The 13,754-nt window shown below is 35.9% G+C and overlaps 1 protein-coding gene across 11 annotated transcripts in view; it reads right to left on the bottom strand.

Moving 5' to 3' along the window:
- VEZT (vezatin, adherens junctions transmembrane protein) overlaps positions 1-13,754 on the bottom strand; it is a 76,927-nt gene that overhangs the window by 46,454 nt on the left and 16,719 nt on the right. For 5 of the 11 annotated variants that reach the window (XM_027071059.2, XM_027071055.2, XM_027071056.2 and 2 more), the window contains exons 2-4: positions 7,247-7,381; positions 2,373-2,459; positions 1,002-1,040 (exon numbers count right to left, since the gene is read on the bottom strand). In XM_027071059.2, the coding sequence (XP_026926860.1) occupies positions 1,002-1,040; positions 2,373-2,459; positions 7,247-7,381 (261 nt within the window). Of the gene's footprint in view, positions 1-1,001; positions 1,041-2,372; positions 2,460-4,382; positions 4,386-7,246; positions 7,382-13,754 lie in introns of those variants that run through there. The other 6 variants (XM_027071058.2, XM_015070479.3, XM_027071062.2 and 3 more) reach the window with 2 other exon arrangements.

Raw genomic sequence — 13,754 nt, 5'->3', positions numbered from 1 at the left:
TACTATAGTGTTGAAGAAAATAAGAGATCCAATAGACTGAAGTTTGCGGGAAAGGCCTTAAGGAAGAGCTAGGACTGCTTACTGAACAGACTACAGTAATAGAGGAAAAACGGAAAGGGTTCTACCATAGTATAATAGCACAAACACAGACATGCAGAACAGGTATGGAATAAAAGAAAAGGAAGACTGGGTTGGGTGATGAACAAATTGGTGGGTAAGGCTGGAAAGGTAGTTTGGGGCCAAATTTTGCAGACTCTTTGATGCTAACATGATGAACTGGACTTGATTCAATGGGTAATGGTGATATTTTAAGGATCTAAACAGGAAAATGTATGAGACGGTAACTCAGGAAGATTTCTGCCTGTATGGAATGAAAGGGTGTGAGAAGCACAGCTAAAAAAGAATAGATTTCTGTTTTTACCCCTAGGCATGGAGAAGGGAATTATGGATGTGTCAATATATTTCAACGATCTTCTATACTTTTTAATACATTGTTCTGTTTCATAGAGCTGATGAGGATCAAATGAGGTAACATGTGTGAAAGCACTTTACAGGCTAAAAAGTGCTTCAAAAGTACTAATACCATTACCGTTATAGTTGTTATAAATGAACTTTTTAAAAATCTTTAAGAAGTACTTTAATAAAAAGGAAAAGGTTCAGATCTCATGGAGCAACTGTCAGTATTTTAATAAAAGGAAAAAGGGACTGGTTCAATATCTGTATAGCTAATAAAATTTTAAGTATGTCTGACAAAGGGAAGAGTCAAGCATCTCATGCCAGAAGCCAACGGGGTAATTCCTCGTTCCATTACTATTAAATGATTTCTTTGGTAGGTACTTCCTACAGTTCTCTATAATGTAGGCACAAAAGGGATGCATACAGAAGTTGGCACTTTACAGTGAAACATGTGGCCAGTGACAAAGAACCAAGAATGAAAAGATCAGGACTATGCACACTATGATTAAACCACAGAAAAATGTATATGGATCCGTATACCTTACCACAATCCTAGTATCACTGAAGAATGAGGATGGCTCCACCTGGATAGAGATGATATTCTACGTAGGTGACAAGACACTTCATTGACCTTCTCAACATACCTACAAAGATGAAACCCTGAACAGAGAACTTGCCCATTTGGATTGCTAAAAAAGTAATTTTAGTCAGTCAAGGCATAATAACACTCAAGCCAGTGAGGTACTATGTTATAATGAAGAACCTGGGCTTGGAAACAGGAGACCTGAATTCAAATTCTAACTCTATCAATTTCTAGCTGAACATTCTTGAACAACTCACTAAGTATTCTTAAACCAAACTGAACTATCTGAATCTCAGACATTTGGAAATCTTACCACTTCCAAATGGCAAAATGCACTAAACTTTACAGTACTCGAAGTAGCAAATCAAAATGTGAAAGCACTTTGTAAACATCTTCTTACAAATGGTAATTTACAAGAATGATAATTATCATCTTAAGGTCACAGGCCAGCAGAAGATCCTGAAATCTGCCTACCCATACTTGATCGCTCCTTAGGAGAACCATGAGAACTTCGTTACTTCAATTTTTTAGCTATACTACCTGGATTTTGCCTTGCTTAAGATGTACAAAGTTGAAGCATTCCCTCTTGGGTGGGGGGGTGTCACAGGTCAAATACCAGATATACTACAGCAGAGAGCAGGAAGAAAAAAAAGCAAGCCTCACAGGAATCAGAGAGACTCTCAATGGTCACAATTCCAAGTCTCTGGGAAATTCTGTGATTATTGGTCTTGGGAGACTAAAGTTTACATATTAAGTTGTCAGGGAATGATAGATTAATGATAAATAAATTAGGGGGGGAACCACTTTGATTTTGCCCAAACTCTAATCATAGACTATGGCATAAAGATACAGACAGTCAATAAGAAAAAAAAAAAAAGAAAAGAAAAGAAAAAAAGGATACAGTCAAGCTCCTAATGAAAAAAAAGAAGGTCCCACTAATTGATATACTCTCTTCCTTAATGAGAGGAATATTTGTCAATGGAGGAAGATGGCAGCAGGAAGTTAGTAATCTAACAAATAAGGTTTCAATAACAACTAGAATATTCTATTCTAAATGGCTAATAACCTCTTAGAAGAGCTATGAAATAATACTAAACAGTCCAAATTCAAGATCCACAGTTATTGAAGAATTTCTTTTTTTTTTTTTTTAGGTGATACAAACAAACTTTATTTAAACACTTTATGAAGCAGGCAGTCTCCTTTCAGAGAACTTCTCAGAATTTAGAATCAATCACTGCCCAAATCAGTAGCAAAACAAATTCTGATTCATTGTATTGTCATTAATAAACTGGAGTCCTGAAAACTGACTAAAAGAAATAGAGCAAACACTTACCAACTTGTGAAGTAAGTCATCTTTCTTATTGTACTGAGAAAAAATCCAACTTTTGATGGTTTCAGCCACTTTTAACAGGATGCTTCGCTGAAGGAGATTAATGAGATTGTACAGGATACATTAAACCACACCCACACAGCAGAAAAACTGCAAATAACTTACTTCTAATTAACCAAAATTTTTATTAGAAAAAGGGAGGAAAAAAATCATCTTGGTTATATCCTTTGTCAGTATGTCTCAGGCTCCTTAATAGTTCCCAGATTTACTTGCACATCAGAATCACCTAGAGATTTTAATTAGAAACATATTCTTGGGTCCCCAAACCAAAGGTTCAGATTCATTAGGTTTGGATGAGACCTGAAAAGCAGATTTAAAAAAAAAAAATTCTTATTTATTCATTTATTTGAAAAATTTTAATGTTTATTTAATTTTGAGAGAGAGACAGAGAGTGAGCAAAGGGGGAGAGGAAAGGCAGACAACAAGGGAGACACGGAATCTGAAGCAGGCTCCAGGCTCTGAGCTGTCAGCACAGAGCCAGACATGGGGCTCGAACCCACAAACTGCAAGATCGTGACCTGAGCCAAAGTCAGATGCTTAACCAACTGGGCCATCTAGGTGCCCTGAACAGCAGATTTTTAAAAGAGCACTCGGAAGTTATCCTGATGCAGCTCATTTGTCTTCGGTACCCTATATACTATCTATGTCAAGATGACAGTATATATTTTAATGAAAACCACAGGGTGTTCCAAGTTCTCAAATACTAAGGACATTTTCATTCCACAATGCTAAGGCATAAAGATATTTTAATCAACTTTAGAAAAAGTGTCTCATACTGAAATAATTTTTATTATTGAACCAACCAAAAATTCAATTTACCTTAATGTTAATAGCCTATTATCTGAGTAAATGCAGTTTACATTCATTGAGTGATTACTATATCCTGAGTACTAAAAAAGGGTCATAGGAACAAAGATAAATACATATAACTGCTATTTTCAAAAACTTAGAAGAGAAAGTAAATAATTACAAATCAATGTAAAGTCTCGGAAAGTGTGGGAAAAGATGTCAATAGGTGTTAACACTGACGCTATACCCTAACAGATGAGCAGAAATTTTAACAAAGGAGGGAGAACATTCTGGGCAAGGGAACAGAATGAGTAAAGGGGACAGCCATGTAACCACTTGCCATGGTCATGGTGGCATAGTCTGGGCTATGACCCAAGGGAAGAAGGGAATAGTAATGAACACTGAGAGGGTTTTTAAAGAACTTTGGTCTTATATGCCATAATAGTTTCGACTTTATACTGTAGGCTATGAGGAGCACCTTGCATAAGATTTTTATGCAAGGATATGAAACAATAAATATCAGCATTTTAGAAAAATAACTGGCTACAGCACAGAGATGGTACTAGGAGGAAATAATTGTAGCCAAGAAGTATCATTAGAAGGATATTTAATAGTCCAGCTAAACAATGATAAAGGCCTAAAGCAGGGTAACAAAAAATGGTAGTGAATAAGGGTTGGATTTTAGAGACATAAGAAGTTGACTTATCATTTAGTGACCAAATTAATGTGGGAGTGATAGGAAACTTAAGATAACAGAGTGGTAATTTGGGAATATGGAAAGAATATTGTTTGTTTTGGGAGTGCTGAGTTGGAAAAAAGTTCTGTTTTACATATTCTGAATCTGAGTTTCCTGGGGTATAGGGCAGGTGAAAATGTTTGACAAGCATCCAGAACTGAGAGAAGACAGAATGCATATAAGTGGCCAATGAGGGCAAGAAAGTACATGAGATCACTCAGAGAAACAGGTCAAGCAAAGAGGCCTGATGCTCAAAGTTTATGGGAGGAACGTTTAAGAATAATCACAGGAAAAGAAACTAGAAAAATATACAGAGAATAAATATTCACAGTGAGAATCCCAATATAGCTACTCAGTCAGTACTTAACAATAACATTAAAAAATAAAAGTGAAAAAAGGGTGATTAATCCTAAATATAGCTTCATCACCGTCTCATATAATAATAAAAAATCTGCTTTCAAAAGAAAATAATCGGTACTTCACTGCTTGAACAGAACTTTGGGGGCAATTCTAAAAATATATCCCCGGAGAAGGAACTAAGTAATACAACAAATCTTTCTAAAATTCAGCTGCCCCAGATTTAGAAAAACTCCATTTTAGAAAAATTTAGCTCATACAATTGAAATGTGTAATATGAAGGCTAAAGGAACTTTCTGGACATGTGGTAATTTTTTTTAAATGTTTATTTTTGAGAGAGAGAGAGGGAGAGAGAGCACAAGCAGGGGAGGGACAGAGAGAGAGGAAGACACAGAATCCCAAACAGGCTCCAGTATCCAAAGCCAGCTCCAGGCTCTGAGCTGTCAGCACAGAGCCCGATGAGGCGCTTGAACCCACAAGCTGTGACCTGAGCCAAAGTCGGACACTTAACCGACTGAGCCACCCAGGTGCCCCAACCTGTGGTAATTTTGAAACGCATTCTCTGGCTATGCTTTTTACTGGTCCTTAATTTCTGAGGGATGAAATTTTCAACTCTCATTTTATTTATTTATTTATAAGTTAATAATAACATTTCTATATGTAAAAATACCTATCATAAATGAAAAGGATTAAAACCTATAAAACCCAAGTTTTTGCATAACAACAAAAAAAAGCCAATGCCCATATCCTGGCTAAGACTATCCCTTGGCCCATTTTTTGTCTTTTGTGGCCAAGTAATCTCAAATCCAAGTCTTAATCTATAAATAACCTGTTAGCTGTATCCTTAGGTTTTGCTTTCAAAATTCTTCCCAGGAACATCCACATTTGAAAGGGTCAGGGAGAAAAAAGGGTTTAAGTGCAGAGGAATAGCAAACTGGTTCTGATCTGTGTGAGCTCTAACTCCCTAACTCCCACCCTGTAAGTGTCAGTCAAAAAAACATTTCTCCAGTATTTATTCTGCTCTGACAAATGGGACCAGCTTGGTTATCTCACATTGTAGGGATTTTTCTAAGAACAGGAACTTCTCTCTCTATCACCACAGAGTAAATAACTAATTGAAAACTTTAAAATCCTCCTCCCCAAAACAATGATGTCTTGTAATAAAACAATGATTAAACTAGAATGTTTAGGAAATGAGGTAATCTGGGGTTTTTTCCTATTAAATTAGAATTCCTTTTGTTAAAACTGAAATGTACTGGAATATCTTATTTTAATAAATATGGCTAATAGAACATAAATGAATCTATTAAATGCATTTTACAGAACATAATTGATGGTAATGGAGATTCTTTTTAGTATCTTAGCCTCACAATGTTGTAGTCAACTGAGATATTTATTGTATAAAAAGATACTGTGCAGGGGCACCTGGGTGGCTCAGTTGGTTAAGCATCTGACTCTTGATTTTGGCTCAGGTCATGATCTCATGGTTCATGAGATCGAGCCCCATGTAGTGCTCTGTGCATACAATGCAGAGCCTACTTGGGATGCTCTCCTCCCTCTTTTTCTGCCCCTTCCCCGCCCACACTCTCTTTCGCAAAATAAATAAATAAACATTAAAAAAAAAGATACTACACAGATATAAAGGGCATCAGAAATTGAGGTAAATATACCCACTCCATCATATACCCTTGAAACTGTTTGTGAAATATGTTATCAATTTGCTTTCTTATAACTTGTGCTCTCTTTTATTTTATTTTTTTTGATTTTTCTTCCTTTTTTTTAATATGTAATTTATTGTCAAATTGGTCTCCATACAACACCCAGTGCTCACCCCAACAGGTGCCCTCCTCAATACCCATCACCCACCCTCCCCTCCCTCCCACCCCCCATCAACCCTCAGTTTGTTCTCAGTATTTAAGAGTCTCTTATGGTTTGCCTCCCTCTCTGTAGCTTTTTTTTCCCCCTACCCCTTCCCCTGGTCTTCTGTTGAGTTTCTCAGGATCCACAAATGAGTGAAAACATATGGTATCTGTCTTTCTCTGCCTGACTTATTTCACTTAGCATAATACTTTCCAGTTCCATCTATGTTGCTACAAATGGCCAGATTTCATTCTTTCTCATTGCCAACTAGTATTCCATTGTATATATAAACCACATCTTCTTAATCCATTTGTCAGTTGATGGTCATTTAGGGTCTTTCCATAATTTGGCTATTGTTGAAAGTGCTGCTATAAACATTGGGGTACAAGTGCCCCTATGCATCAAGCACTCGTGTATCCCTTGGGTAAATTCCTAGCAGTGCTATTGCTGGGTCATAGGGTAGATCTATGTTTAATCTTTTGAGGAACCTCCACACTATTTTCCAGAGCGGCTGCACCAGTTTGCTTTCCCACCAACAGTGCAAGAGAGTTCCCGTTGCTCCACATCCTTGCCAGCATCTATAGTCTCCTGATTTGTTCATTTTAGCCACTCTGACTGGTGTGAGGTGGTATCTCAGTGTGGTTTTGATTTGTATTTCCCTGATTAGGAGTGACGTTAATTGTGCTCTCTTTTAAAAAATATGAAAAGAAAAAAATTTCAATTAATATGAGTCCTACTGGTTGAATTCTTATTAAGGCTTTAGTATATTTTTCTGGTTCCCTCTAAACAACTTCAATATTTGAATAAACAATATATTTTAATCTTCAACCATATTAATTTCCATTTATTATAGAAGTTACTGAGATAGTCCAAAACAGCAAGTATTTATGTTTATCTAAACAGTTTTGTACTACTGATGAAATAAAACATAATATCTTAAACCAGTGTTGAGGAAGACATGGAGGTACTTATGTGGTTTTTTTTGTTTTTGCAAGGGTAAAGGTAAAGGCACTTTGAATAATTAGTGAGGTGAAGAACAAGAGATTAATCAGAGAGAATGAGCGTGATTTCTTACTTTTGGCAGGGCTCTTGCAGGAGGCTTTTGTTGTCCCTCTGTCACTGTGCTTTTTTCTGGTTTTGGTGACAGAGAAGAGCATATTTCAAAGTCTGTATGTCCCAGATCCTGTAAGTACTGGTAAAGTGGAGAATTCTGAAAAAGACATATGAAATAAAGCAAATTTCAAGATCACTGCTATTTAAAAAGCTTAGAGGTCAAATTCAATAGGAAACTCACTATCATGACCAGTATGCCCCAATTCTTTAAGGCTTCATCTATTAAAAAGTGAATTATCTGTCACAATGCCATTTAACATTAAAAAAAAAAAAATCAACAATTCAACAGAGGGACCCAAAAAAGGAAAAACTCTAAACACAGATTTTTCTGAGTGGGTACCAGCAAGAAAAAATGGGTTTAGGAATATAAATAGATTTGTAAAGCAATTTCTTTGCCCAAATATTTGTAGTATTAGAGTAGATTACTTCAAAATAGCCAAGCCTGACTATAGATAGCTCCTAAGAGGGCCTACAATGAAAAGTAGTTATTACTTGAAGCTAAGAATTAAGCAATGATTATACTACATTAATTATAATTTTATACTATCATATTCACTAATTCATTCAAGCAAAAGTATGTATGACCTACCATATGTCTGCCACTGTAAACAATCTTAAAACTCCAAGAAAATTACCTAAAATAAGCTGTATCTCACATACAACCATAAGGCAAACAACAGATTCTGTGGCTAATAAAAGCATTAGAACATGGTGGTTAAGAACACAAACTCTGGAGCCAGACTACAGGTTCAAATCCCAACTGTGCCTCTTATTGGTTGAATATCCTATGACAGTTTAAATTCTTCGCTTCAGCTGTCTCATCTTAAAATAGGAATAATAATTACACCTTGTTCATAGGGTCTTTTCAAGGACTAAATACATACAAGGCACTTAGAACAGTACCTGGTCCATAGTAATCACTCAAATTACACTTCAACTATATATAAGCCAGGTGGAAAGAGCACAGGTTTTGGAACAGACAAAACAAAACAAACAAACAAACAAAATTACTCCAATCATCAGATGCATCAGCATCACTGTTGGATGAAAATACATGGCACAATTCTTTCTGGATAAATAGCAAGCTTTAATTTTAACTTTGTCTTCTCTAAAGCACAAAGTTGGTGACATGTTTAAAAATAAACCCTGATTCCATTCAACAAAAATATTTAATACTTTAAAAAAGACCTTACGTTAGGTAGTAGAGATAAAATAACAACCACCATGAAAACAACAGTAAACAGCAACACAGCTAATGTAGTATCATGTGGCAAAAGCTTAACTAAACATTCTACTTGCATCATTTCACTTAAGGTTCACAACAAACTTTAAAAAGTATTATGATCATTGTTATTGTTAATACCCATTTCATAAATGAGGAAACAGACTCACTCTGTTAGATACAGAAAGCAGGATAGGTCTGATTCCAAAGCCAACACTCTGAAATATTATACTATACTATCTAAAATAACAAACAGTCCCTCCTATGTTTAGAGAGAAAGACACCAGGGAAACTTCCTTATAATTTAGTATAGAAATATCAAGCAAATTAATAATTGCAGAATTGTATTGGATACTACGGAAACAGAAGAGGCAGTTAAGTGAGACCAATATTTCTAGGGAATATATCCTTGAGTTTGGGAAAATGAGGCAGAGTGGGAATTTGCTTGTACTGGTAGCAATTTGCTGGGTATCAATTTGCCAGAATAGAAGATAAGTAAAATGCCTCCTTTTAAAGCTACATTTAATACTCTTTTGAAAAAGTATACAAAAAAATTATAATAAAAGGAGGGATATGTTCTTATCTCTCTACCAGACTTAAAACCTTTGGTGGCACAAACGGTTAATCGGTTAATCTTAACATCACCCGTAATGTATCTTCAAATATTGCCTTGATCTTCAAATATCGCCTTGAATTACTCAAATATTTTCAAAATGAGTTGTGAACCCCACCCTGCTCTGTCCCCATAGTGGCAAAAGAACAAGAATGCTTGTTCGGTTGGGCTGACCTTTTGAAAAGTTTACATACTTAAAAAAAAAACAAAAACACAACACAACTTGTTTTTAAGGCAGAACTCTTTCTTCAAGTGAACTCCCATGGGGGAAGAACAATAAATAAGATGGATCAAAGCAGAGTTACTCTAATTCCAGGGTCATCAAAGTTTTCCTGTAAAAGGCCAGACAGTAAATATTTCACACTTTGCAGACCATATGGTCTCTATCGTAACTAATCAGTTCTGCTGCTGTGGTGCAAAAGCAGCCACAGCACTACATAAAACAATGAGTGTGGTTATGCTCCAATAAAACTTTATTTATGGAAATACTGACCTTCTTATAATTTTCATATGTCACAAAATATCATTGTTTTGATATTTCCCCCGACCATTTAAAAACATGAAGTCCACTCTTAGTTCACCAGCCACAGAAAATCAGGCAGGAGCAGAGGACAAATCTGCTCCAAAAGCATTAGTTTGCTGACCCCAGTTTTAATTAAAGGCTCAGTCAAGACCTTGAGGCACACTCTGATTGCTAAGTATTCTGTGGCAACAGGCTTCAGGGTGGGGATGGGGGCTAAATTTTTTTTCATTCAAATTCTAATACCTTTCTTACTCCACACTTAGCTGATGAGTGTCAGCACTGACCCCAAAGTCCCTTCCTTTTCCAGTTCATATCACAGCTCACAAAATAACAAAATGGAAAATTTTTAAAGTGATTAAATAGAAGAGAAACAATGAATACTTTGTTCTCCATACGTGTTCTGCACATCAACTAAAGCATATGTACTCAGTTGGAAACACCATAATCTGGAACACTTGCTATTTCACTTTTTGCAAAATAGCAGCATTAATCATGTACCTTGAATAATACCAATAACGTCCAGAGGTGTCATTTGATACAGTAATTCTGTCAGTACCTTATTCTGCCTTTTCTAGCAATGTAAAACTTTTCATTAACTTTTTGGTTGGTTTCACAATGTTCTTATCAAAGGTGTGACATCCATTTATATGAGCTATGCAACTATGAATGATGCTGTAGTAATTCTGGTTTCTTCCCCATCTCTAGTGACAGAATTCATCACTTTCACCCTAGAAAGCACTGTTTTACAGTTCTGGAAAATTTTGGCCTGCCAAGACTATCACTGTGCCTTGTTTCATGGCTTTGTGTAACTAGTTAGACAAAATTTCAGAGTAGACAATCCTTGGAGACTACGGATGAAGGTACTGCAGGTCTGATAGAATATAATTCCAGGCACCATTGTATTTCTTATTTACACTTTACTTTTTTAGACTGCTATTGCAAATCAGACCATTTCTAAACATATAAACTCAGACTGTATGTACTCTAAAGCTCTTATTCATAATGTTTATTTTAGTATTCTGAGTTGCATCCTTAATTTTGTTGTTTTATTTCTATTTTTATGCTTCAATCGCTTTAGAGCCAAAATAAAATTTAGTATTTAACCAATGATAACACGCAAATGAAAAACAAAGATCCCCTGGTTAACAAACTGAACATTAACTAAGATGAACCGACCAAATTAGACCTCATAGCACAACTGAGCAAATTTTAAGAGTGCAAAGTGATTGTTGGTAAAATTATTATTTTATTAATTTAAAAAAAGTGTTTGGGGGCTAAAATTACCATCACATTTTCTCTGAAACTGCCAAGTAACCTGTGTACTATTTGACAGATCTCAGAAAACCAGATCATGACTAGCGGTTCACAGATTTTTTTTGGGTCTCAAAACCTCTTTAGGATCTTAAAAATTATTGAGAGCCCCAAAGAGTTTTTGTGGATGTCCAACAACATTTATCATATTAGAAATTAAAACTAAAAAAATTAAAATATTTATTAATTTACTTAAGATAACAGTAAACCCATTACAATATTAATGTAAATAATGTAATTTTTAATGAGAACACTATTTCTCCAAAATGAAAAAGAAAGGTATTGAGCAAGATGGATTGTTTTACATTTTTGCAAACCTCCTTACTACCTGGCTTAACAGGAGAGAGCCGGATTCTTTTTTTTCTTTGAAATGTGTATTTATTTATTTTGAGAGAGAGCACGTGAGCACAAGCTGGGGAGGGGCAGAGACAGAGAGGGAGACAGAGAATTCCAGTAGGCTCTGCGCTAATAGCTACGCAGGGCTCAATCACTTGTACAATGAGATAATGACCTGAGCCAAAAACAAGAGTTAAACGTTTAACTGACTGAGCCACCCAAGCACCCCTAGAAAGGGAATATTTTTTAAGTCTTTTCTGACAATTGTATTACCAAAGAATACCCATAACAAAACTCAACAAGTGATAGTTTAGAAAAGGTTGATTTTAATGTGGAACACGAAACCATATAGATAAGCTTTTTCTACCCTACGCACGAGTGAGAAGTGAAAAAGGCAAATGGGGTTGCCTGCGTAGCTCAGTTGGTTAAGCTATCAACTCTTGGTTTTTCTCAGGTCATGATTTCATGGTTTGGAGATCAAGCCCTACATCATGGTCCATGCGGCTGGTGCAGAGCCTGCTTGGGATTCTCTCCTTCTCTGCCCCTCCTCTGCTTGCTCTTGGTCTCTCTCTCTCTCTCTCAAAATAAATTTTAAAAAAACTTGAAAAAAAAGAAAAAGGCAAATATGTTAGTTATTAAAATGTGACGGCCTAATATATAATAATGTATTTCTTCTTTTACGACAAGATCAGGCTCCATGTTGCAACAGCCCTAATCACTGTATTTGTAGGTTGGAGTATTAAATTTATAAATGAATACATAGAAATTTCTATGCTTCATATGGTAAATATTATTATAGGTTGATGGCAGCCTCAGAAAGGGACTTTTTTTGTAGAGGGCAAGGTAGAGTAGGTGATGATAGGTAATTTTTGGTTATAACTTTTTTCCTTGGTTCAAGCAAAATAGAACCATAAATATTTCAGTTAAGTTGTTTTCTTGTAAAAAATTATTAGCACTGGACTCAAACTATAATTCTGTAGTATTGTAGAATGATAGTGTTGCCAAAAGAAATACGAGAAACCTCAGACACAGCATGTGGGAGCTTCTCCTCAGGAAATCCTTGTGGTTCACTATTCCTGTAAATTTTAGCCTGACAGAAAACACACATCATAGCACCAGAAAGAATTTTGCTAAATGAAAGACAGCCAAGAGTCTCTGGTTGTGCTAAGATTGTTGTGATGGCTGAAACATATTTTTGTAAGAAAAATAAACAAAAATAGACAGGAAACCCCAACATTTTTGCTGAACAAGCACTTCAAGAAAATGACTCATTTAAGTCCATGACTACCTGCACTTCATGCCCACCCACACATTAAAGATATCAGATCCCACACTGATGCATATATATAAAGCTTGAACCACCCATTTAATGCATTGTTTGCTTTCTGCATGATTTGTGGTGCATTCTGCATAAGTGCCAGTACCATTATTGCTGGTTTGCATTTAAAAAGGAAGACAAACTAGTGCAGAAATTGAGGTGATGGGTAAAATACTTTTATTATTAGGTTCTCTCTTCTGAACTGCTTTAAACACTTACAGAGAGAATATGTTGTAACCTTCCAGGTTCTAGGCCAGAGTAGGAATAGTCAACCTGGCAACAATGGCAAAATTAGGCAACTCATTCATTAATAAATACTAATGGAACATTTTCTATGTGCCAAGCAATATCTAGGCATAGGGAAGAAAACAAAACAAAACAGGTGAGGTCCTTGCTAAAAAGCTTCCTTCTATGCTACTTCTGATAAGACCACTGCTTTCACCTACCAAAGAAAATACTGAGTGTTTTGATACTTTCCAGATAGGCTGCCATGTTTCAGGAAAATCCTCTCTTGGTCCCAGCTTCCTTAAGTACAAAATAAGAATGCTATTTTCTTAAACTTGTTCAAGTGGTAAAACAAAACTCATCAGGGCGCTTGGGTGGCTCAGGCCCAGTCGGTGAAGCGTTAAGCTCAGGTCATGATCTCGCAGTTCTTGGGTTTGAAGCCCCGCATTGGGCTCTGTGCTGACAGCTCAGAGCCTGAAGCCTACTTCGGATTCTGTGTCTCCCTCTCTCTCTGCCCCTCTCCTGCTCACACTCTGTCTCTCTTAAAAAGAAATAAACATTATTAAAAAAAAACAAAAAACAAAAAAAAAACCCCATGATGTTCTGTGAGAAACAAGATAAAAAAGTGGTATGTTAAAATATTATAATTTTATGCTAAACCAAATGTCATCTTATCCTATGCAATCAGCCAATGCCAGAATACAGAAATTCTACATATCAAATTACTCAGTTTCTTCAACAAATGAGCCATATAATAAAGGAAGTGGAGGAAACTGCTCAAGACTAAAGGGACATCCAAATATCACCCAAATGTCATATATGAGTTTTGCCTACATCCTGGTTTGAACAACTATAAAAAGACATTTTTTAGATACTCGAGGAAATCCAAATGCAGGCTAGATATTAGGTGATACTGTAATCT

This window comes from Acinonyx jubatus, chromosome B4, assembly GCF_027475565.1.
Source record: "Acinonyx jubatus isolate Ajub_Pintada_27869175 chromosome B4, VMU_Ajub_asm_v1.0, whole genome shotgun sequence".
Classification (NCBI taxonomy): domain Eukaryota; kingdom Metazoa; phylum Chordata; class Mammalia; order Carnivora; family Felidae; genus Acinonyx; species Acinonyx jubatus.
The sequence above is the reverse complement of the archived record's forward strand: the minus strand, read 5'-3'. Positions and strand labels throughout refer to the sequence as shown.